Below are 22,644 nucleotides of genomic sequence, written 5' to 3'. Positions count from 1 at the left end.
GGAGGAAAAACAAACACGTTTTCCCTTTTCGAGTTGTGCTTCTCGCAAAAGAAGCATGCGCCTCCATGAAAAAATTGTGCCTCTCGCAACAGAAAGAAAAAACATGTTTTATCTCTCTTTTGATAGGCAAATCTGTGCCTCTCGCGGTTCCCTTTCCGAGTGTGCCTCTCGTGGAAGTGAACCTGTGCCCTCACGAGAAGCAAATTTGTACCTCTCGTGTAAGAGAAAAAAATATGTTTTCACGCAAAAAAAAGGATGTTCAAAACCTAGGGAAAAACTAGGCAAAAATCAAGAAGTCATAAAAACAAAAAAAATAAAAAACCCGAAAACGCGTATAGAAAAATAAAAAATCCAGAAAAATGCCCAGTAGGCGACATGTGGCGGCGGCGCTCTCCCTATGCGATGCCCAATCCTATTTGCCACCAGCGGTCGACAAATAGATTTTTTAGGTGAGGTCGACAAATAGTTATCGCTTTGCTGAAGCAAGCTTTCAGTTGGGCCGGCCCAAGTATGGATTTGTGTGATGTTTTCTTCGATGTTTCTTGCGTTTTTCGTTTTTCTTATGTGGTTTTTGCTTCCGTTTTCTTCACTGTTTTGTTTGGTTTTCAGTGGTTTCATTCCCTTTATTTGATTTTTGTGTTTTGGCTCCTTTTTTATTTTTTTCATTTTGGTTCCTTTTTCCGGTTTCTTCACTGTTTTTGTTTTGTTTTCAGTGGTTTCTTTGTATGGCGCTGAGTGTTGATCGACTAAAAGGCGACATGTTCAGCGGTTAGGTGTCGCGGAGATGTGCATGTTAAGATGGATGTGTGGCCACACAAGAAAGGGCATATAGTTCGGAATAGCGATATACGAGATAGAGTTGGGGTAACACCGACTGAAGAGAAGCTTGGCCAACATCGTCTCATATGGTTTGGGCATATTCAGCGCAGACCTCCAGAAGCTCTAATGCATAGCAGACGGCTAAAGCGTGCATATGATGTCAAAAAGGCTAGGGTAACCCGTACTTGACATGGGAGGAGCACGTAAAAGAGAGATCTGAAGGACTGGAGTATCACGAGAGGACTAGCCATGTACAGGGGTACGCTTCTAATATCGAGGCACATAGCCTCGCTAAGCATACTTTAGGACTTTTTTTCAGACGCCATTTATGGCTCCTCGATACTCCGGACCTAAGTTGTATCTCAATGTATTTGGACTATGGTTAATAAATAAAGTGTGTTTAGACTAAAAAAATATTGGTTACAATGCTTGATCGGCTCATGCCATCGCCAATTTTGAAGAAAAAATATCGCTTGCCTGACTACTATGTCAAAAACTAGGTGGTTTTCTTTTTTTAATTATTTCTTAAAAATGTTTGTGTATTTTTAAAAGGTGAGAATGTCAAAAAATGTTCATTTATTCAAAATTGATTGCGGGTTTGAAAATGTTGGCGAATTCGATAAATGTTCATGGATGTGAAAAAGAAACAGGATTAAAAAATCCATTGATTTGAAAAGGTGTTCACAAATTTGGAAAATATCCATTCATTCAAAATATGTTCACAGATTTGAAAAAAAATCATGAATTTGAAAAAAAATGTGAGTTTAAGAAAGTTCACGTATTTAATAAATATTCAAAAAATTGTGGAAGAGTTTGCATAAAAAATCACGTATTTAAAAAAATGTTCGGAGATCTGAAAAATGTTCAGATATTTGAAAATAAAATCACAGGTGGAAAATGTTCACGAAATTTTAATGAGGTAAACAATAAAAGGAAAATAGAGTAAAAAAATGAAAAAAGGAATGTAAACTGAAAAACCTGAACAAAGCCCAATCCAAAAGAAACCAGAAAACTCAACCCTAAAACTGAAAGGCCAAAACCATTGAGGGAAAAATAAAGAACATGAGTCGACCCCGTTAGAACTGACAAATGAATGGTTGTGTGAGCTCCATGTACCGAAGAGCCCAAAATCGGCGCTTTAAGCACTAAATAGGGCTTTTCTTCCCTCGGCCTTCAAAAAAAGCATATAGAGTCTTAGGATAGCATGGATTTGATATCACATAAATAGGTAAAATGTAATTCTTGAAAAAAAGAAAGACATAAGATTGAGGAGAACTATGAATTCTTATGTGATTTTAAAACAATGAAAACATTGTGAGATGTGCCTTTTGAGAGTGCGTAGGAAATAAACACAAGTAGTATTGGTAATCGAGGAGAGACTGTAGAGTGAGATAGAGTAAAAGTGCATTGGATTTCCCCGGGGAGAAACAAAATGAGGTTTAAGCTCATATTGAGATTCCTATGGAACGGAGGTCACATAAATAGATTTCACAATAATTTAGTAGTCCCAATCCGCTAACGGTCTATGAAAATCCTACAGTTCAAAGATCCCCATAATGTTCGCTTCATGGGACACCTACCAACCTGTATGTTCTTCATTAAAAAAGTTAGGTTGTGTTTTATAGAAAAACCTACACAACTGTGACATCACCAATAAACAATCCCCTTACCTAGGAGCAAGATACTTATGATAATAGGGAGGAAATGGCTCTTGCTCAAGAGTCTAACTCTAGGTCTAGCGTAATTTCTAGAATCAACATCATTTTCTCTATACGTTTTTAGTCGTATCTTCGTATAAAATCAATTTATGAGACTCATAATCATCTGTGTTACTCAATTGTTAGCCATAAACAGATTAGATAAGCGGATGATCATAACTACTTCTATATTTTTGGATGCCATGCTTCTCTTTCGACAATCTATTGACCATTTTTGAGGAGCAGTGAAATTGTAACATGGTTCTTATCATGGTCCAGCTTGACACATGAGAAGTTTGCCATGTTCCCAGGGCTATCATCATGGTCAAGACTCATAGGGAAATAAATAGCAGTAACAGCTCATCATGAAGTGTGTGAGCAAGTTTTTCCGCATCATATAGGTCTAGGAAGTCACAAGTCAGCAACAACAGGGTATTTCCTTAATATTCTACTCCCTCCGTTCCTAAATATAAGTCTTTGTAGAGATTCACTAGATGGACTACATACGGAACAAAATGAATGAATCTAAACTTAAAATGCATCTATATACATCCGTATATGATTCATAGTGAAATCTCTACAAAGACTTATATTTAAGAACGGAGAGAGTATAATCCAGTCAAATATTCTTTCGTATGACCGTTTCTCGAAGTGCCTCGAACATAAAAACATCAAAGAATATGATAAAAGAGCAATGGAGAGGAGGAAGGTGCATGAGACGCCCATAATTGGATGGCAGTGATGCGCGGTCAACCCACCACGTAACCTGTTTTAACCCATGCGTACAATGCATATCACCCAAACAAAAGTACAGAAGAATCTAGATAAGCAAGGAGACTCGATGCTTAGTGAAGAACAATCTCTTGGCGTGTGGGTGGAGTTATGCGTGCGCACTTGTACTTCCACGTAATTGGCATGGTTATTAGGTTGACCGATTCAACTTTGAACACAGTCGAGTGGACACACGGATACGGTGGCGGCGCCTCACCATCTCGTCTGCGCCCGCTTGTAATAAAAAAAAAGGGGGGAGGAAAAGGACAAACGGTGCATGTGCATGCCACCAGCCACCTGGACCGGGTTCACGGGACAATGCGCCATGTCACCTGGACAGCTTTATCGGCAGAATCCACGACGGGACAGGCAGCCGGCCTACCTCGCACGCCACTGACACGCGGGCTCCACGGGCACACCCACGCGCCCCCTACGTCGCGACGCGCGGGGCCAGCAGGCAGGCAACGCATCTACCCTTCATCGCGCAGACACGCCCACACCGAGGTCTCACGGCTAACAACGGCCAGCGCAGCGCAGCGCAGTCAGCCGGAATAAAATTAAAAAAAGCCCGAGAGGGGAGACGCCTAGGAGCAGGCGAGTAACAAAAAACGGGAAGGTTGGTTGGTGCTTATCCTCCCATTAACCAGTCGTCGATAATCAAACACCCAATCGCCATCGCCCGCCCACAGTATCCTCTCTCCACACGACGGGAAAACAAAACAAAACAGGGGGCAGAAGAAAAGAAAAGAAAAGAAAAGGCAAGGAAAATAGCCGAGGCGAGGCGGAGGAACACGAGCGGGGAGGGAAGGAAGAAATTTCGGAAGGGAATCCATCCGCCCCCCGTCGAGGAGCCAGCTCGCCTCCCAGGCCGCGTCACCCCCCTTCCATCCTCCCCCCCGAGAGGAATCCCTAGTTTCCGGGCCGCCGAATCGGGGATCCAAATCCGGAGCCAGTCCACCCTCTTCCTCCCTCCCTCCCACCCACTGCTCTCTCTCTCTCTCTTCATCCCGCGATTATTTCTGTTTCGTTTCATCCGCCGTTGTTGCAGTAATTAACAAACAAACGGGACAAAACCCTACCCGCCGGGCCCAATCCGATCCCAATTCCGCCGCCGGGGCACGGAATTGCCGCCCGTCGCGTCGCGTCGCGCCGGGGGATCGGGATGGCCGCCGCGGACGCAGCCTAGGATGGAGCTGGACTCCTCCGGCGGCTGCTCGGCTGCTCCCGCGGACGCTGTGATCGTCGCCGCTCGGGCCGGGCTCGGAGTCGGGGGCGCGTGGCGGTGGGCGTCGGCCGCGAGGGCGAGATCTCCCCGCGCGGCCTCGGAGTAGGCTAGCTGCCCCGCCCGCGCGCGCGTATGGAGGGGAGCGGCAGGCAGGGGAAGGACGCGGCGCCGGCGTGGGCGCCCAGCGAGGGCACGGTGTTCCGGCCCTTCGTCGCGGGCGCAGGGGCGGGGGCGGCTGAGCCGTCCCCGTCGGGGTCGGGCAGTGGCGTTGCCGCACGCATAAGCAAGCTTCATGGCGTCAAGAGGAAACCGGTACGCCTCATTCTCCTCCTATTTGCCATGTTCCTTACCACAGGCTGGCTCTTGGATGTTGCTGAATTCAGCTTACCATGTTGATGTAGCTTTTGACTGCTCATCGTAGCACTAGTCCATTACCACTGTTGCTTCCTTGCTCCTTGCTAGCATGTTTAGTCAAATGCTCTTAGTTTCGTCTCTATGAACTAACAGGTTTAGAGTGCTGGAGTTTCATATAAGATGGCGTTGTTGTTTGCCCGTCAAGTTTGTAGTGTCTTGTACTGTACTCATTAAGTGCAACTGAAGGGGGGATCACAAATGGGGAGAAAAATGTACGTACCAAACTATATTTAGCTAGTAAGAATGTTCCGAGGTACAGCACTCATTTGTAGCCACTTCAGCATCCACCCTAAGTCCTAATAGTGCTCACTGTTCAGCTAAGAAATGTTGTAGGTAAAGTTCTCCAAGTTTGATGTGCATTTGGATAAGACACAATCCATGCATTTGAATAAGACACCGTCCATGCACTTTTAAGCGACATTTATGGGCGAACATTCTCACTAGTTTGTTTGTATGCGCTATAAACGATTCGATATTACCATATCGAGACATCCAGATGCTGTCTCACTTGTTCGTTACAACTCTTGTTCCATATGCTTTTGTCCTTCAGCTGCCAGCTGACACTTCTTATCGTGTAGTGCGTTGCAAGGCTAACGGCGGACATCATTAACACTTTTGAAAGATGCCACCCTGAGTTTAAGTACTCAGAGACACTAAACCCAAAGCGCTTTCTCACCCATCCTTCGACCCCGGCCCACAATGATGGAGTTGATAATGCAAATTGGGACCTCATATTGTATGTCAACCTGGAGTTGGTCAACAAGACATCAAATCGGAGGTAAATTTTCCCCAGACTTGGTGTTTGATGTGCTCATTAGCTTTGTTTCATCTTCCTGTCCATCTTTTTAGTGCATCATGCACTGTTACTGTATAAATTAGTAGACTATTATAGGGGATGGTATTACTCTTCCAGAATCAGTTACTCCCTCCGATCCGAATTAATTGACCAAGCCTCTATACAGTGTCCATTTTACATTGTATAGAGGCTGCACCAATTAATTTGGATCAGAGGGAGTATGTGAAAAAGGCTTTATACATCCTGACCAGTGATCAATAAACAAGTATGTTCATCTTGAAATTCGCTAAGGCATGTTTGTTGAGAAGTAATTGAAGATTATACTTATACATATGCAGTTAAGTTAGATGAACTGGCGTCTCCAATTTTCATGTCATGTCCGGAAGTTCTGTTAATAAATCGGAATTGGCTGTCTCAGCATTTGCTGTTCTGAGAGTCTGGAAAGCTGCGGCTGAGCATGACTAGCATATCGTTGAACTGTACCTCTTTCTCATTTTGATACTCAGGTTCGTTGTCAAGGAAATGCTTGGCCAAGGCACGTTTGGCCAAGTTGTGAAATGCTGGGACACAGAAACCAACAAGTATGTTGCTGTGAAGGTTATAAAAAACCAGCCTGCGTTTTATCAGCAGGCCATAATGGAGGTTTCACTGTTGAGAACGGTATGATAGCCCATTAGGAACTTTTTTCATTAATATATGCGATGGCTCACCATTTTAGTTGTGGCTATGCTTGCAGCTAAATCAGAAATTTGATCCTGATGATAAGCACAACATTGTCCGAATGCTAGATTATCTCTCATTCCAAAATCACCTGTGTATTGCCTTTGAAATGCTTGGTCAAAATCTGTAAGTTTACTTCTGTCGAACCTTTTCGGTTGTAGGTTCATTCCTTTTTAGTTTTGTTCAGACTGCACTATGAACTTCGAGATTATAGGTATGAGCTTTTAAAAAGGAATCATTTAAGAGGATTGAAAGTGCAATTTGTACAGGCCTTCTCAAAACAGGTATGGTCTTAGTATGCATTTCCCATTAACTAGTAACCTAGTACCTGTTACTTGATCTTGTTTTACGTTTTCAGATATTGGATGCCATGATAGTGATGAGAGATGGTGGCATCATTCACTGCGATCTGAAACCAGAAAATATCCTCTTAGCTCCGACGTGAGTAGCCCCTATCAGTATTGAATTTTACACTATTATGTTTTGGATGGTATTTTCCCTGGCTAACTATTGCTTGAGGTTGTACAATGAATTTACAGTGCAAAAACAGCTGCAGCAGTGAAAGTTATTGATTTTGGATCAGCATGCCTGGAGGGTAAAACTGTGTACTCATACATCCAGGTTTCTTTAAACTTCTGTAACATCATAATTAAACCCTTTTTTTATTCAAGTAATGTTTGTTATTTGAAAGTAAGACTTCGACCCTTCCTTTTTGCTAGAGCCGCTATTACAGGTCTCCAGAAGTTCTCCTTGGCTATCCGTATCCTATATACAGGGCAAGTTGTTGCATATCATTCACCATAAGGATCTTGCTCAACATTTTCTGGAATGCTCTTTTATATTTATTATTATTATAAAGAGCAATGCTTTCTTCAATGAAGTTCTTTTTGCCTTTTCAAATTACGTGAGCCTTAACAGTTACAGATATACTACTGCGATTGATATGTGGTCATTCGGTTGCATAGTTGCCGAATTGTTTATAGGTCTACCCTTATTTCCTGGGGCATCAGAATATGATGTGCTTAAGCGTATGCTAAAGATTCTCGGGTAGGTCCTGTACCTATAATTTTCTCTCCTAGTTCTGTATCTACATACTATTAAGTACATGTCAGCATGCTAAAGCAGATGCCTCTGCTGAGTTTACTGTTGTTATAATCTTACCCTTTTAGTTCTTTTGGTCAGTTAAGAAATTTACACAGGCGAGCTTTACCATGTTATAATGCTTGTTTTTTTTGTTCCTTTGAATAAAACATTTATAGGGGGCAACCACCAGATGACTTGCTAAGGGAAGCTAAGAATACTACTAAATTTTTTAAACATGTTGGAAGTAGTTATCTGGGTATTGGGCCACATGATGGCCCTGGCACTGCATACAGAATGTTAAGTGAAGACGAGGTTGAGGGGGTAAGTTTCTTGTGGTTCGACAAAATAACATTGATTTCTGTCGTATTATAGACTATCTTAATGCTCTGCCTTGCTATCTATACCAGAGGGAGACCAAAAGGCCGAAATTAGGGAAATGGTACTTCCCACAGCAAAGGTTGGACCAACTAATATATACCTATCCTTGGGACAATACAAAATTGCCAGGTTTGTCTTTTTGTCGTCTCCTTAGTTCTGTGAATAGATTTTGGCTTCTTAGCTGTTGCCTAGAATAGGCTTCAGATCAGTACCATATGTACTCTCGTTGATATTTCCTCCTGCTCACAACGTGTCACTTTTGACATAGCTGCAGTCAAACTTTTGAGTTTGACTACTGTTATCTTTATAAATATCTTGATCGGATTTTGGAAATCACATGTGTAACTTATATTATCAAATGTGCTTTAGTAAATTGTAGTTTTGTCAGGCTTTTTGGATATTATAATAAAACATGGTAGTCAAAGTTGTGCCTTTTAGACTGCTAGTATCTGAAATGACATTTTTTGGGAACTAGAGGGAGCCCTTTCAATCTGCTCCCTGTCAGTATTGTTTTTTTAATTTGCCGTACATGCTGGTGTCCTCTTGAGTTGTAATTTCGTCTTTGAAAGCAATGCATTGTGCCCCTATAAAGGTTATCTTGTTATAGTTAGGCGTTGTGCTGCTTTCGATCAGTAACACGAATGATAAACTGGTTGCAACTTGACTCAGGGTTAGTGGTCATTAGTATGGACTATGGAGTATAGACATTGTAGGGATATTTGCTTCAATTTGGGCTTGGTATTAGAGTACAACTATCTTGAATCTGCAGAATAGAGCTCTTAGAGTACAGCTTGCAAGTTTGATATCATGTTCTCAGGTGTTGCATTTTGATTCAGAGACAGAAAAAGCAGATCGCGTGCTGTTAGTTGATTTCTTGAGGGGACTTCTTGAATTTGATCCAAATAAGCGATGGTCGCCATTTCAGGTATTCCCATGCTAGTTGTGCAATTGTATTGCCTTGGCCTTTATGTAAAGGTTGAGACTTCAATATTTTCAATCTCATTAGAGTCTATTATGTCAGGTTAAGTTGATGAATCGTCATTTCTTTCTATAACAGTATATATATATTTTTACTAGATTTTACTCATGAAAACACAATTTATTCTTACGTACAAGTTGGTAATTTCACATAATTCAGATCCATGTGCAAGGACATGATTTGTACAATCCTATTTCAGGCGTCAGGCCATCCATTCATTACAGGCGAACCTTTTACTGGTCCATACGAGCCTGTCTCTGAGACTCCAAGAATTGTGAGTACGGTTTTACTTCTAGTGTCTTAACTTCGTATTTATCAAAGAAGGAAATTGAAATTAAGCTAGATGACGTGCTTCTGCTTTGGGGTTTGAAATTATCTATCTTTGGAGGAATGACAAGTATATTTGCATAAAAATAAGATTAGGTTGTGAATTTTTGTTGGCATATTGCCTCGTTGAGGATAATGATCAATGGTCTGCGGATAGTTAACTTAATTCTGTCTCTTTCATACAGACATACACCAATCGACAAACCTATCAATATGTAAAATGCTCCCTGTGTACACTAGTGTTGTTCTACAGGTTGCATCGTTGATCTTAGTAGATATAAGATAGCTTTCTACCTTAATTAAAAGACAGTTTAGTTTTAGCTTGTAAACACATTCATTCAATCTTTCTTTCTTTCTCAAACCTATCCTGTTTTTGATTTGTGTTGTAGCCTGTTGCTCATGCTGCAGCAGTTGATCACAATCCAGGAGGAGGTCACTGGTTAGTTGCAGGTCTTTCCCCTCAGGTGATAACTACTCTCTTATGTTGCTCCTGAGTTAAATTTGCAGAATTATAATCCTATGGTATCTTTCTTGTCCATTAAAACTGAAATGTCCCGTGTTCTAATTTTTTTTAGGTTGGAAGTGTGAACAGATGTCTACCTCCTAATAACCCCTATCCTCCAAAAATGCCTTTTTCTTATGGGAGTAGTTATGGAAGTCTTGGTAGCCATGGTAGCTATGCTGGCAATGCTGGTCTCGCTAGCAGCTATGGAAGCTATGGTGATGTTAATAATGGCAACATGTATTACTCACCAGTAGGTCCTTCTGGATTTTCACATGTTAGCTCTAGTCCAGATATTAGGCTGAGACCTCGTCTCTCTTACGATAGAGGCATTCGATTGAGCCCTGGAAGTATGGGGCCTATGTCTCTTGGTGCCAGTCCATCACAATTTACCCCACCAAACTACCAGATGCATACCCCGGCTAATTCTACTGGGAAGCATGGCTCTGGTTCTCCTGCGAGTGGAGGCATTCATGGCTCCCCATTGGGAAAAGCTGGACCAGTAGGCCAATACAGCAAGAGGAAGAACATGCCGATGCCACCACATGAATATGCATCTCAGCATGGACAAGGACGGCATGGAGATGGTGTCAGTTTTAGTCATTCGGATGCCTATATTCGCGGACATGCTGGCTACTCTCAGCATTCATTACCTAGTTCTGGTCATTCTAGTTGGAGACCACAAATAGCTTCCAGGAGTGGTTTTTCCGTGGAGGCTTCTTCTAGTCATGGGCCTTCCCAAGCATATAATTCACATAATGCTCCACCTTTGCCCTCATTTGACGTATTACCGGATACATCAGCTCCATCAACACTTGATCCTTCTGATTGGGATCCTAATTATAGGTAAGGAATTGTGTGCTCAAATTGCTTCCTGTAAAGTTAGTCTGAATACAAATGGTTACACTGTTCTATTTTGCAGTGATGAGTCACTATTGCAAGAAGACAATTCATTGTCAGCTGATTTAAGCAGCAGCCTTCATATTAGAGATGCAACTGGTCAGCCAGGCGGATCTGCCAGATCAACCCGTGCCCAAAGCCACAACTTTGCAAGCTCTAACCCTTTACCGACAAGCCAAAGGTATTGTGTTCTAAATTTTTTAAATGAGTTTTTGTCAAAAGAAGAACCCACCTGACAGAATATCTTGAGATGTCCCTTTTTTTGCTTCACAAGATCGGTCTTTTCAGTTCAAGAATCAAGACACAACAATCCATGTTATATGATCTGCTCCTTTCCAAGTTATGCCAACTAATTACTTTTGTTGCGCTTCGTAGCTACGGAGCGGGTCAGCAACTTCACTCAGGCTCCCATGGGAGGGGCACCCGTCCTACTGTTCCAATCAATTACGGTGGTTTCAACCCTCCGAACTATCCTCAGCAAAGTCTCCGAGGTCGCCATCAATTTCTTCAACCGAGATACAACCAGCCAACTAACAGTCATATGCGGCCACCGATGGGGAGTCACCAAAGCGGGCAGCCTGCATGGCCTCCCTATGGCATGGGTGAGGGAGTGCCCTGGGGTAATTTCCAAACCCTTTTAGCGGATTCGAGAAGCACCTTTTCTTTTGGTATTCTTAAGTAAGTTGTCCTAATTTGCGCAGGAGGATCAGGCGTGCATCCGTTTACGACGGGCGGGCTACCCTCGTCCCTTCCCAGAAAAGATTATGGGAGCATATTTTAGTGTGGACTCGGAGGAATGCCATTCATTGCCGGGATAAATTATTTGTACTGGCGAAACCGGAGATGCGATGGTTCTGGCTATTGGTTTTCTTTTTCTTTCCTGCAATGTTGCTGCATTTGCGTTGCTCCATTGGGTCCCTGATTGTCAAGACAGTCTCGAACTCTATGATATATAATAGAATCGATCGTTACAGCATTATCTGGTTGTGTTCACTTGGTGAAGCTTTTCGAGCCTTTGGAATCCGGACTCAGCGCTGTCTTAGAGTTACAACTATCCCAGATTCTACATTGTTTTTTAACTGTTCATTGCTCTCACTGTTGCAATGCCATTGCCTTGGTGCTCGCATACGCTTGGGGTCCGGAAACCTTGGGAGTTTTTCCTTGATACCTGCAGAAACTGAAAGGTTTCCAGTGATATTCATGGGCTCCAATCCAAATAGAGCCGAAATTCCCCTTCTGAGGCATTTTGTCGAAGTTCCGTGGTTGTGTTTGGAATGTGGGAACTATCCCTGTTCTCTAGCCATTTCTCGTGCTACTTTTGCGAACTTATGAGGTTCTGTATGAAATTCCCGTTTATGTAACACCCTGAGCAAAAACGGCCGAAACTGGGCCGTCGCGCGGGGAAAAGGAAAGCCGCGACACGACTGCCCGCCGCGCCGCCACTGCCGCTCGCGTGCTCGTTCCCCTCTCCCTCTACTCGATCTCCGGCTGCCGCGACGCGATACCGCAGATGGTCAAGTCTGGGTACACGCGCCCGCCGCCCACGGCCGAGGACGCCGCCGCGCTCCCTGCTCCCAGCGCCGTCCTGTACGTGGCCAACTGCGGGCCGGCGGTGGGGCTGACCCACGACGACGTCGCCGCGGCCTTCGGCGCCTTCGGGGAGGTCGAGGCGGTCAGCGCCGCCGACGACAGCGGCGCGCGCGTCATCGTCCGGTTCCGCGAGCCCGCCGCCGCGGGGGCCGCGATGGCCGCGCTCCACGGGCGCCCCTGCGCCCGCCTCGCGGGCCGCGTGCTGCACATACGCTACTCGGTGCCCGCCCCGCCCAAGGCCCCCGTCGCCGTCTCCGCTCCCCCGGTGGCCCTCTCGTCGTCGGAGCTCGGCATCCCGGGCGTTCACTTGGTCCAGGAGTTCGTCACTGCCGCCGAGGAACAGGTCCGTGAACTGGAGTCTCAGCGTCCATTGGCGGCTTGCTTGCTGCTAATAAATTTGGGTTGAGCAGCGTCTGTAATTTTGCCCCTTCTGCAGGAGCTTCTTGCAGCCGTGGACAGTAGGCCGTGGAAAAGGTTGGCGAAAAGGCGAGTTCAGCATTACGGTTATGAATTTCTGTATGAAGTAAGTTCGATCTTGTAAGTATATGATCGTCCAGATTGTTCTTCCCTCTGTGACTACGCTTGCCTTTTTGCAATTAGTTAGTTCTATCTATCTATTGGTTACCTTGTTTTGTCTAATAAGTTTGTACTCTTTTATTTGGTACAATAAGTTCATGTACTGTCTAAGGATATAGTAATTCTTTCTTCAGTACAAAATGAAAAAGGTTCCCACTAAAAGAAATGTCAATTGCATTTTGCCTGCCATTGTTAACTCCGTAGCATCAGTGCTCGCCTGCCATTTTGGCAAATTCTTATCCTTAGCCTTGTGTACAAAATGGAAATTGGACAAAAGAATAGGGATTGTTTATGTAACAAGAACTACTTTCCATAGTTTCACCGTGAAATGATATGCAGTCAACTTAACTTCTTCTGTACAAAAGGATGGTTTATGTACCATGAACAATTTTCCATAGTTCCTATCTCCTTTGCCACTCCTTACCTTTAATCATCAAACCTTGATGTGAAGGCTGCTCAAAGTTACATTGTAACGAGGTTTTGTTGACTTTACAGACCAGGAATGTTGATTCGAAGCAGTTTTTGGGTGAATTGCCATCTTTTGTTTCAAAAATCCTTGAAAAAATTGTGACATTCCCTGGTGTGAAGAATTGTACTGGAAAACTGGTGGATCAATTGACGGTAAGTTTCCATGTTCCTACCACTGTTTTGGTTTCCACTGAACGTGGCAACTGTAGCTTAAATTTCCTGTTGTTGGTTTGGTCACGGTCTAATTACGGATTTCTTTTCTTACTTATCTATCACTAACAGTATTAGCGGTTGACAACTGATGATAGAATTAACCTGATTGTGCTTACAGGTAAATGAATATCCTTGTGGTGTAGGTTTGTCTCCACACATAGACACACACTCAGCATTCGAAGAAATGATTTTTAGTCTTTCTTTGGCTGGACCTTGCATTATGGAGTTCAGACAATACCCGAAAGGCAGTTGGCGTGCTCCAAGTGTGGTCAGTGGAACTGATGAAGGTAGCATCCAAGATCCACAATGCATACGGAAATCTGTATTTCTACCTCCTCGGTCAATGTTACTCATGTCTGGAGAAGGTCGATATGCTTGGCATCACTATATACCACACCATAAGGTATTTAAGTCAGTATTTTGTTCCTCCTTTAAGCATAACATTGAACATACAGTAATACGAATACACAAGTTAGCTAGTAATCTCTGTAAGTGCCAAATAGTTAACTTGTCGTACTCCAGCTCTAAACATACCATTTCTCATACAGTAATTCAACCGCCAAGGTACATAAATTAACGACTGAACTTCATTTTTATTCACAGGAATCATGTATATGTTGGATAAAAAATCAACCTTATAAATAAGTCTTTGCCAATTCTTCTCTTGTATTTAATACCAAATGATGCAACATTGTATAATGTTGTAATGTGATCCTTGTAGATTGATGACGTGGCTGGTCAAGTCATTAAAAGAAATTCGCGACGGGTTTCCTTCACTTTACGAAAGGTCTGCTGTCAATTTGCATCACTATATACCACACCATAAGGTATTTGATGTGGCTGGTTTACTCACCCCCTTTCTGAATTAAAATTTCAGGTGAGGATGGGTCTTTGTGAATGTGAATATGGGCAATTTTGTGATTCACAGAGCAAGTAAGATATCAACATAGGATTAAGGATAAAATCTTGAACATTACCTGCTACACCATTGGCGAATTCATCATCACCAATCACAGGCTGGTGATCTGGTGGGTGATGTTTCATAGGACAACCACTCCAACTAAGTAAAGTCAGCTGAAGCATACTTGAGCAAACCAATAGATAATGTCACCATTCCAGCAAGTTTTGTATCTTGTAGCGAACTAAGTTTGAGACTGAAATTCTCAAATGAGGCATGTAATTTGCCACCCGGAGGCCCGATTTATCCAATTGCGATATTTTTGTTGTATTTGTATAACTACAGTGATCACCTTTATTCTCATATTGTTAATTCTTGTCGTGGTTTCAACTAAAACCATGGCAAGAATTATGGAATAGAGGGAGTATGATTCTTTCACTGCTGGGTTCTTTTGCTCAATGTTTCATTTGAACTTTAGTGCTTTGGTGTATCCCTGGCGTTTCAGTTCTTTTGCTGGTTTTGTTGACGGATTCGAGCTACTGTTCTGCAGCTATATCATGGGGATGCTTCAGGCTGTACGTTTGAGGCTTGTAGTAATTTGCTACCTTGATCTGAGTGATTCCAAATATTTTAGTACAGAGTGCAGAGTGCAAGCTGGGTAATCATGTGATCTTAATTGAAGATATTACATTCATATCTAGAATGCTGAAGAAACATCATTAAATTGGCTGTATAAGTATAACCTTGTGATACTTTTCTTTAATTGACATTTTACATGAATGTTTACAGCGTCTCGGTAGCAACAAGTATGAACAAAAATTTGATGTACACTTCATTCACAGTGGCGTACTCACATGTCAGGTCTCAGAATTAATGCTGTCCACGCTGCAGCTGGTTCTTCACCCAGTGGTTCATGGTCTCGATCTCAACATCTTGTTTCATCTCTGATGGATGCCTATATTGATCTCAACTTGTTTCATTTCCGATGGAAGCATGCGATGTTGTCTCGGCACACTTGCTCCCCTTTTCACCATGGCGGCCTCGCCTGCAGGCTGGGGTTTCATGTTTCATCCAGTCAAAGACTCCAAAGGAGTTGTATTCTGGGAGAAGGCAAATCATGACAACTGCAGGCAGCAGGAGTTCGATCCGTGACAGTATGAGCTAATCGACACCTGCTAATCTCCAGGTATCAACAAATCTGCAATCTATCCGTGCCATAAGTACTTAAACTGTTAAATGATTGCGTCTGTACTGCAAGCATCCCCATCCAGCATCGAGAACACATGCTCATTTTCGGGGAAATTTTGCTTTTGGTTCCTCTCCACAGATCTGTCCTGCAATGCTGCAGTCTGGACTTTGATCCAACTAGAACCCACCTCTTTCCTCACCCCCCTCAATCTCATCTCCTTTCTCAGACTATCAGCGCTACTCCAGTTACCTTCAGCAGCAAATAGCTGCGACAGCAAAACATTGTAGCCTGCATGACCATACTGCTTCTCAATGTTGAGCACCTTCTCAGTCGCCCATGCTGCCAACTCCATCTTGCCTTGCGCTTTGCAGGATGCCAGAAGCGATCCCCAGATGGCGATGAAGTTCCCATCCTCAGCCAGGCTTTCTACAAAGTCGTATGCTTCATCCACCCTCCCGGCTTTAGCCAACAAGTCCACGATACAGCAGTGGTGCTGAGGGGTAGCTAAAAGCCCAAATGTTTCCATTGACCTGTACAAAGAAAGACCTTCATCGACGAGTCCAGAGTAATTACATGCTGAAATGGTTGCCAGGAAGGTCACGGCGTCAGGCTTTAACCCCTTGTCTCGCATCAAGTAGAAGAGGGATAGTGCTCTCTCGCCGAAACCGTGCTGGCCAAGACCAGAGATCATTGTCGTGTAGGTGACAGTGCTCTTGTCAGTCATGCCACCAAAGACATTCTCTGCTGCAGAAATCTCCCCGCACTTGGAGTACATATCAACAAGAGCTGTGCCTACAAAGACATTGGTATCCAAGGAGTGGCGCAGAGCAAAACAATGTATCTGCTTCCCTGCACATACACCCCCTCCAACGGGGTCACAAGCAGGAAGCACTGAAGCAAGTGTCACTGAAGTAGGTTCCACACCTGCCTCGATCATCGCCCGGAATGCTAAGACTGCCTGTTCAGGCTGGCCACTCTGCGTGTACCCTGCTATCATGGCATTCCAAGTGACTTCATCTCTGTTATTCCCATAGCCATCAAACACTCTCTGAGCCATGTCTATGCGGCCAGACTTGGAGTACATGTCTATTAGATAGCTCTCCAAGCCCTCGCCCTCAATGCCATGTCTGATGAGATACCCATGCGACTGTTTACCAATCTGAAGGTCTCCTGTATTTGATGCTGCAGACAGCACTGCAGTCAATGTCACCGTATCAGGAATGAAACCTGATTTCTGCATCTGATAAACGAGCAACAGGCCCTCCAAGTCAAAATCATTTTGCACAAAAGCAGTGATCATGGTGTTCCAGGAAACAATGTCCTTCTCTGGCAACCGATCGAACAGTTCAAATGCAGTCTGAACATTGCCGCATCTCGAGTACATCACGACAAGCGCATTACCCAGTATCACAGGCAGTGTGCTGTGCATTCCTTTCATCAAGTAGCCATGCAGTTGCTGACCCAACCTGACATCTTGTGACTGCGACGCCGCTGTGACGGCTGACAAGAAAGTCACAACATCCGACGGAACCTCTTTAGACCCCAGTATCTGGATAAAGAGATCCATGGCTTCAGAAAACTGCCCATTCTGCACGTACCCAGTGATCATCGTGTTCCAAACCTCAATGTTCTTCTTGGCAGCACGGTCAAACACCATCCGAGCTGTCTGCACATCGCCAATCTCAGAGAACATGCCGATCGCCGAGCTGACAACAAAGAGATCATTGACATACTCCACCCCATGCTTTATCAGCAAACCATAGAGCAAGAATGGCCAGCTGGGATCGCCGCTCCCCGCCGCCGGGAAGACGTTCACGAAGCTGACCGGCGTGGGCCTAACGCCGTCCTCCAGCATGCGCACGAACATCTCCAGGGCTTCATCGGGACGCCCCGTCTTGACGTACCAGCCAAAGAGGGTGTTCCACGAAACGACGTTCTTCTTGGGCATTGCGTCGAACAGCCTGCGGACGACGTCGACGCCGCCGTGGCGGTACCTCGCGCAGGAGGCGTAGAGGTTGAGCAGCGAGTTGCGGAGGACGGCGGTGTCCGGGAGCGAGCGAGCGCGGCGGAGGAGGTGCGCGTGTACGGACCTCCCGAGGCGCAGGCGGCGGGAGCGGGCGCAGGCGGTGAGCGCGCACGAGTAGGTGTAGTGGTCGGAGCGGGGCGCGGGGCGCGCGGCGTGGTTGAGGAGCGCGTAGAGGCGGAGCGCGTGGTCCGGGAGCGCGGCGGCGACGTAGGCGATGAGGAGCACGTTGCAGAGCAGCGTCGGCGGCGGGCGCGGCAGCGCGTCCAGCAGCAGCCGCCGCGCCTGCTCGAGCCGCCCCTGCTTGCAGAGCTTCTTCACCTGCGCCACCGCCAGCTGCGTCCTGCCCTTGCCTCCGCCGGCGGCATTGGCGGCATTGGTGGGGGCGGGCGGCGACGAGACGGCGCACTGAGGAGGAGCCATGGGGTGGTGTCGCTCCTCCTAGCAGCTCTCGCTCATCTCCTCATCCCCTGTGACTGTGACTGTGAGCTGTGCCTCGTGCCGGGTCGAGCGGCGAGGAGGGCCAGCCACAGACGCATCGACGGCAGAAGCGTACTCGCAAAACCCGCTTTCTTTTTTTGACAGTCCATGCATGGTGCATCTGCTCCCTCCGTCACAAGATGTAAGGCGTTTTTTGACTTAAAAAAGATTTTACATTATGGGACTGAGGGAGTATATTCTTTTCTTCTTTAATTTCATTAGGGCATCTTCAATGTTGATCCGTAAATTTGCTATGGCATCCGTTCACGAACATGAGACCAGTACACGGACACGAGGGAGCTGGCCATCGGCCATCGAATGCTGCACGCAAACATTTCAAGCCGGATTCAACTAACTGGACGAAATTCATGCAAACACAGTGGGTTTCATCAATGTTTGGATAAAAAATAGCACAGATTATCCGTACATAGCATGCAAATAAGTCAAGTAAAACAATAGTTCAAATTCAACAAAATAGCCGAATGTTCAAAAGTTTTTCATGAACGATCATGTCGTCTCACACATACTGCCCCTGGAATTTCATCCAACAGTCTATGTGCGTAAATGACCATCCTTGTATCCTGTTGTACATAACGATAGCGTGTGCGGGCTACACAATATGTAGAACAACATTGAATGAATGAATGAACCTATCAACAAGTTGAGCAAGACGAAGCAAAACTTACGATCTCCTCGGCTGCCGCACACAATGGCCACCTTGCCTCCAACATATCAACTGTGTCATAGAACTTGGTGACTGTGGTCTGGATGGCGTACCATCGATACGATAACGACATCACATTGCGATCATGGATGATGTGCATATTGTACGGCGCAATGTGCTTCGCGCGTGAAACAAATCATGCACGCGCTGCCAGAAGAGCCCTTCTCTGCTCCTGCCTACGAAATCCGCGGATACGGCCAACCACACATCGCACAAAAACTCATCCGCCATGGTCGAGTATCCCTCCATCATTCGTACTCTAAAACAATGACTTGGAGTTCGAAAATAAGTTCAATGTCATTTGACCGAACACCTACCGTGTGTGGTGTCTGCCATGGATGACGGCGACAAGGGGGGCAGAGTGTACTTGCCCACGGACGGGTCCTGGGTGAAGGGTGTCGTCTTAAAAGGCGAGCGGGTGCTGGTTGCGGAGGTCCGCGATGCCTGTGTGCCGACCGAAGAGGTATAGCTGCGACATCAGAGGAGGGGCGTGCTGATGCAAAGCAGGGGCGGATTGGAAGAAAATGAGACCGAAGGGGGGATTTAGTGGGCCGGGGTTGTCGGAGTCCTACGTAGCTGTTGTTCGGACTCCCGCAAAGCCCTCCAACTCTGCTTTCATTTTGCGGGAGAAAGTGCGTTCGGGCCACTCAGCGAACCGACACCGGCCCGCTTTGGATGACACAATACGTCCAGACCATGCGGTCCAGACGTATGCGAACAGTTTAAGAATCAGTGTTGGGGATGCCCTTATAGGATGGGATTCATGGGAAGCCACGTTATCACATACAAAAAGTTTTGGACCCTTTTAGAACGTCCATTGGGAAGGGGTGACACTTTGAATGATTTCATTGGCAGCTTCAGTTGTGAGGGGATAACAACTTCTCCAGAACATCATGGCAGTTTTATCATAAAAATACATTTTTTGTTTAAAACAATCAGTTTGATCTTACGAAGCAACTAAAACTATCAGGAAAAAGCATTCATTTGCCATCCTCGTCCCAGCTAACATTCGTCAGATAACATTACCGAAAGTTCTATTCTTTTGACACTGATTTTTTTTTTGCTGAAGTAGTACTCCCTCTGTTTCAAAATAAATGTCTCAACTTTAGTCCAACTTATACTAAAGTTAGCATAAAATTAAGACACTTATTTTGGGATGGAGGGAGTATATTCTTGCTAGTATAAAGGATGTTGATTTTTTAGGTGGAATGCTCAGATTCTGTCGATTTCATGTTTGTGCTGCTTCGATTTCTTCTCTCCTCCCAAGGGAAAAGACAGCTAGGGTTCTAGTCTCCCGTCGATGTATCTCTGATCTGCCTCATTCCTTTGGCCTTAGGATCATGGGGGAGCGATGGATCTCGAGCCTTTTCGGTGGGAGGGCCCCCTTTTACGTGTTTTTCAGTTTTGGTACAGTTTGTGTCTTGTTCTAAAAAACGAGACGATGGTGGCTCATTGAAGATGGAATAAGGATCTCCTCGCCTAGGCCTCTTCCCCATGGTGCGTTTAGCATCGCCAGAGGGCGTGAGGAGGTGTGTCTCCGGCGGATCTCGCGGGATTTGATCGGTGGTTGACTTTGGTGGATCAGCTTGTCGGATTTCGGGTTCCGGCAGACCCTTGAGGTTCGAACACTGGGGTGCGCGCGGAGATTTCGCCTCCTACCTACCTGCACCCCTCCGCCTCACTGAGATCTAAGCTATGGAAAGAACAACACAAGAGACACAGGGTTTATACTGGTTCGGGCCACCGTTGTGGTGTAATACCCTACTCCAGTGTGTGGTGTGGTGGATTGCCTCTTGGGCTGATGATGATGAACAATACAAGGAAGAACAGCCTCGCGAGGGCCTGTTCTTGGCTGGGGCGATGAACTGCTGGGAGGAGTTCAGTCACCCTTCTCTCTCTCTCTCTCTCTCTCTCTCTCTCTCTTCTCGATTGTTTATCTCGATCTCCTTCCACCTCTCTCCTCTAACCTCTCACCTCCTCCAACCTTGTGGGTGGCTGGTCCTATTTATAGAGGCCCTGGTCCTCTTCCCAAATATCGAGCGGGAAGGGAGCCAACAATGGCGGGCTAATTTGAAGGGGGACAGCTAGTACCAGCTATCCTGACAAAAGTAGTCTTCGCCTGCACAAAGCTCTGGTGGTGACGCCGTCTTGGGCTCCACGATGACCTCCGTCTTGCAGTCCTCCTGGCCTTGGTCTCGTTGCACCGAAATGGCAACCTTTGCCTGATGCCTCGGTACTCCGCGACTGCGCTTGCCCCCTTTGCACCAAAGGGGAAAGGAGGACACTGCGCGGGCTGGCACCCGCTTGGCGCCCTTGGTCGTCATGGCTTGCATCACGGGCACCTCGTGAGGTACCCCGCTTTGATCTCTCCGCCTCCTCGCGAGCCAGCCTGATGAGGCCGTGCCTGAGGAAGCTCCGTGTCGTCCGCCCCGCGAGGCTTGGCCCCTCGCGAGGGTCTTGGGTCTGTGTTGGTGAAGATGGGCCATGCTGGGCCCCCCTTTGAGCCACGCCGCAGGCTGCAGGCAGGCAAGTCTGGGGACCCCCGTTCCCAGAACGCCGACAGTAGCCCCCGGGCCCAAGGCGCGCCCGGACTTGGCCGTGCAGGGAGGCGGAAGGGCAAGAGCGAAGCGCCGCGGGCCCTAACAGCCTGCGGCCTTGGGCGCCGCGTGGCGGTTGATTGGACATGGGCGCCTCCACTTCCCCATGGCGCCTCGGCAACTGCATGGATTGGACAAGTTTCTGCATGCAAAGTGGGTCATGATTACCTGCGATCGTGGAGGTCGGCGGTTGGCCTTCGCCGGCCATAAGTACGGAACGGCGCGCGCCCTTCCAGTCCATCCCTCCTTGCTTCTCCTTCTTCCCGGTCCTTGCTCCGTCTTGCTGCGATGGCTCCGATCCGCCGGTTCTCGACGGCAGAGAAGGGAAAGGCTCCCCGAGAGGAACCAGACCCACTTCCGCCGAAGAAACGGCTCGTCCTCCGTGGCCCGGACGAGGGGGCCCATCAGGTGGTGTCGAGGCCTTGGTGCGAGCGGGCACCGCCGGGGTTCCCGCTTCCCTTGTACGCCCACATCGAGGGCCCTGAAGGAGCTGATGCTGATCGCCACGGGTGGTGCCGCCGTCGGCGCCGACGGGTCACAAAGGTGTGGGTCGTCCCCCCTGGGGTCCACACCGAGGGCTCCTCCCGAGAGTTCGTGCTCCACGTCGCCATGCCTCCTCAGTCTTGGATTCGCCTTCCTCCCTTCTTCGCCTCCATCATCCCGCAGGGAGAACTCCTGGAGCTTTGGCTGCAGCATGCAGGCTGCAGCACCCTCGCGACCGAGGCAGAGGTCGCGGTCATTGCCCCGGGCGAGGTCTTCATGACTCGGGGCTGGAGCGAAATCGCTCAGGTTTGCAGGACAAGAGGCGCCTTCGCGATCCACTTGGAGTACGACGGTGCTTCGGTGATGTTCTTCAAGGTCTTCGATGCGAACGGGCGCCGGCTAGAGTGTTGCCCCGGGAGAGGTGGCCGGGACCCTACTGTGGCGAGGACTGGGCCCGCCGACCGCTCCCTTGGCGGCTCCTCAGGCGGTGGAGGCGTCGGAGGTTCCAGCGACTCCGACGAGCTCTTCGCGACTCCGGAGACGAGCGATGACAGCTACGAGCCCCCGAGCCGGCGCCGCTCCTGGAGCAGGGCGGGCTCGTCAGGCCGCCGCCGACTCTGATCTGGATGGGGTTGGCGCCGGTGCTTGACGGCCCACTGTTGATGATGGCGTCTTTTGCAGGGGCGCGCGTAGTTAGTGTCCCTTTAGGATCTGTTCCCTGCGAGGAATCAAAGACGCGTCCCGTGGGGGCTTGTAAGGTGCCTGTGATCCTGTTTTGTTAATATAACCCTT

General features: G+C 46.8%; 3 protein-coding genes across 3 annotated transcripts; 2 read left to right on the top strand and 1 right to left on the bottom strand.

The window, feature by feature from the left end:
* The first annotated feature begins 3,961 nt into the window (after positions 1–3,961).
* Positions 3,962–11,590, top strand: LOC125539578 (dual specificity protein kinase YAK1 homolog). Its single transcript, XM_048703065.2, has 18 exons — positions 3,962–4,824; positions 5,505–5,704; positions 6,229–6,382; positions 6,459–6,568; positions 6,657–6,726; positions 6,801–6,883; positions 6,982–7,063; positions 7,162–7,202; positions 7,367–7,489; positions 7,702–7,846; positions 7,933–8,032; positions 8,740–8,828; positions 9,082–9,156; positions 9,599–9,673; positions 9,785–10,557; positions 10,634–10,792; positions 10,987–11,231; positions 11,313–11,590. The coding sequence occupies exons 1-18, from the start codon at positions 4,645–4,647 to the stop codon at positions 11,390–11,392; spliced, it is 2,784 nt and encodes a 927-aa protein (XP_048559022.1). The 5' UTR covers positions 3,962–4,644; the 3' UTR covers positions 11,393–11,590.
* Positions 11,591–11,733: 143 nt separating this feature from the next.
* Positions 11,734–14,794, top strand: TRM9 (RNA-binding (RRM/RBD/RNP motifs) family protein). Its single transcript, XM_048703068.2, has 6 exons — positions 11,734–12,544; positions 12,638–12,724; positions 13,273–13,398; positions 13,577–13,861; positions 14,180–14,245; positions 14,336–14,794. Exons 1-6 carry the CDS (start codon positions 12,122–12,124, stop codon positions 14,393–14,395), a joined length of 1,047 nt encoding a protein of 348 aa, XP_048559025.1. The 5' UTR covers positions 11,734–12,121; the 3' UTR covers positions 14,396–14,794.
* A 295-nt stretch (positions 14,795–15,089) lies between these two features.
* On the bottom strand, positions 15,090–18,150 carry LOC125539579 (Tetratricopeptide repeat (TPR)-like superfamily protein). The gene has a single exon (XM_048703067.2). The coding sequence runs from the start codon at positions 17,989–17,991 to the stop codon at positions 15,589–15,591; it is 2,403 nt and encodes an 800-aa protein (XP_048559024.1). The 5' UTR covers positions 17,992–18,150; the 3' UTR covers positions 15,090–15,588.
* Positions 18,151–22,644: the final 4,494 nt, after the last annotated feature.

Source organism: Triticum urartu, chromosome 2A (genome assembly GCF_056163025.1).
Source record: "Triticum urartu cultivar PI428250 chromosome 2A, HENAU_Tu73, whole genome shotgun sequence".
Lineage (NCBI taxonomy): Eukaryota > Viridiplantae > Streptophyta > Magnoliopsida > Poales > Poaceae > Triticum > Triticum urartu.
The sequence above is the reverse complement of the archived record's forward strand: the minus strand, read 5'-3'. Positions and strand labels throughout refer to the sequence as shown.

Coding starts and splice junctions, on each gene's coding strand:
- LOC125539578 (XM_048703065.2), top strand. CDS start 4,645: ATGGAGGGGAGCGGCAGGCAGGGGAAGGACGCGGCGCCGGCGTGGGCG. Junction 8,829..9,081: donor AGCGATGGTCGCCATTTCAG/GTATTCCCATGC, acceptor ATCCTATTTCAG/GCGTCAGGCCATCCATTCAT. Junction 11,232..11,312: donor GGGTGAGGGAGTGCCCTGGG/GTAATTTCCAAA, acceptor TAATTTGCGCAG/GAGGATCAGGCGTGCATCCG.
- TRM9 (XM_048703068.2), top strand. CDS start 12,122: ATGGTCAAGTCTGGGTACACGCGCCCGCCGCCCACGGCCGAGGACGCC. Junction 12,725..13,272: donor GTTATGAATTTCTGTATGAA/GTAAGTTCGATC, acceptor TTGACTTTACAG/ACCAGGAATGTTGATTCGAA. Junction 13,399..13,576: donor AACTGGTGGATCAATTGACG/GTAAGTTTCCAT, acceptor TTGTGCTTACAG/GTAAATGAATATCCTTGTGG.
- LOC125539579 (XM_048703067.2), bottom strand. CDS start 17,991: ATGGCTCCTCCTCAGTGCGCCGTCTCGTCGCCGCCCGCCCCCACCAAT.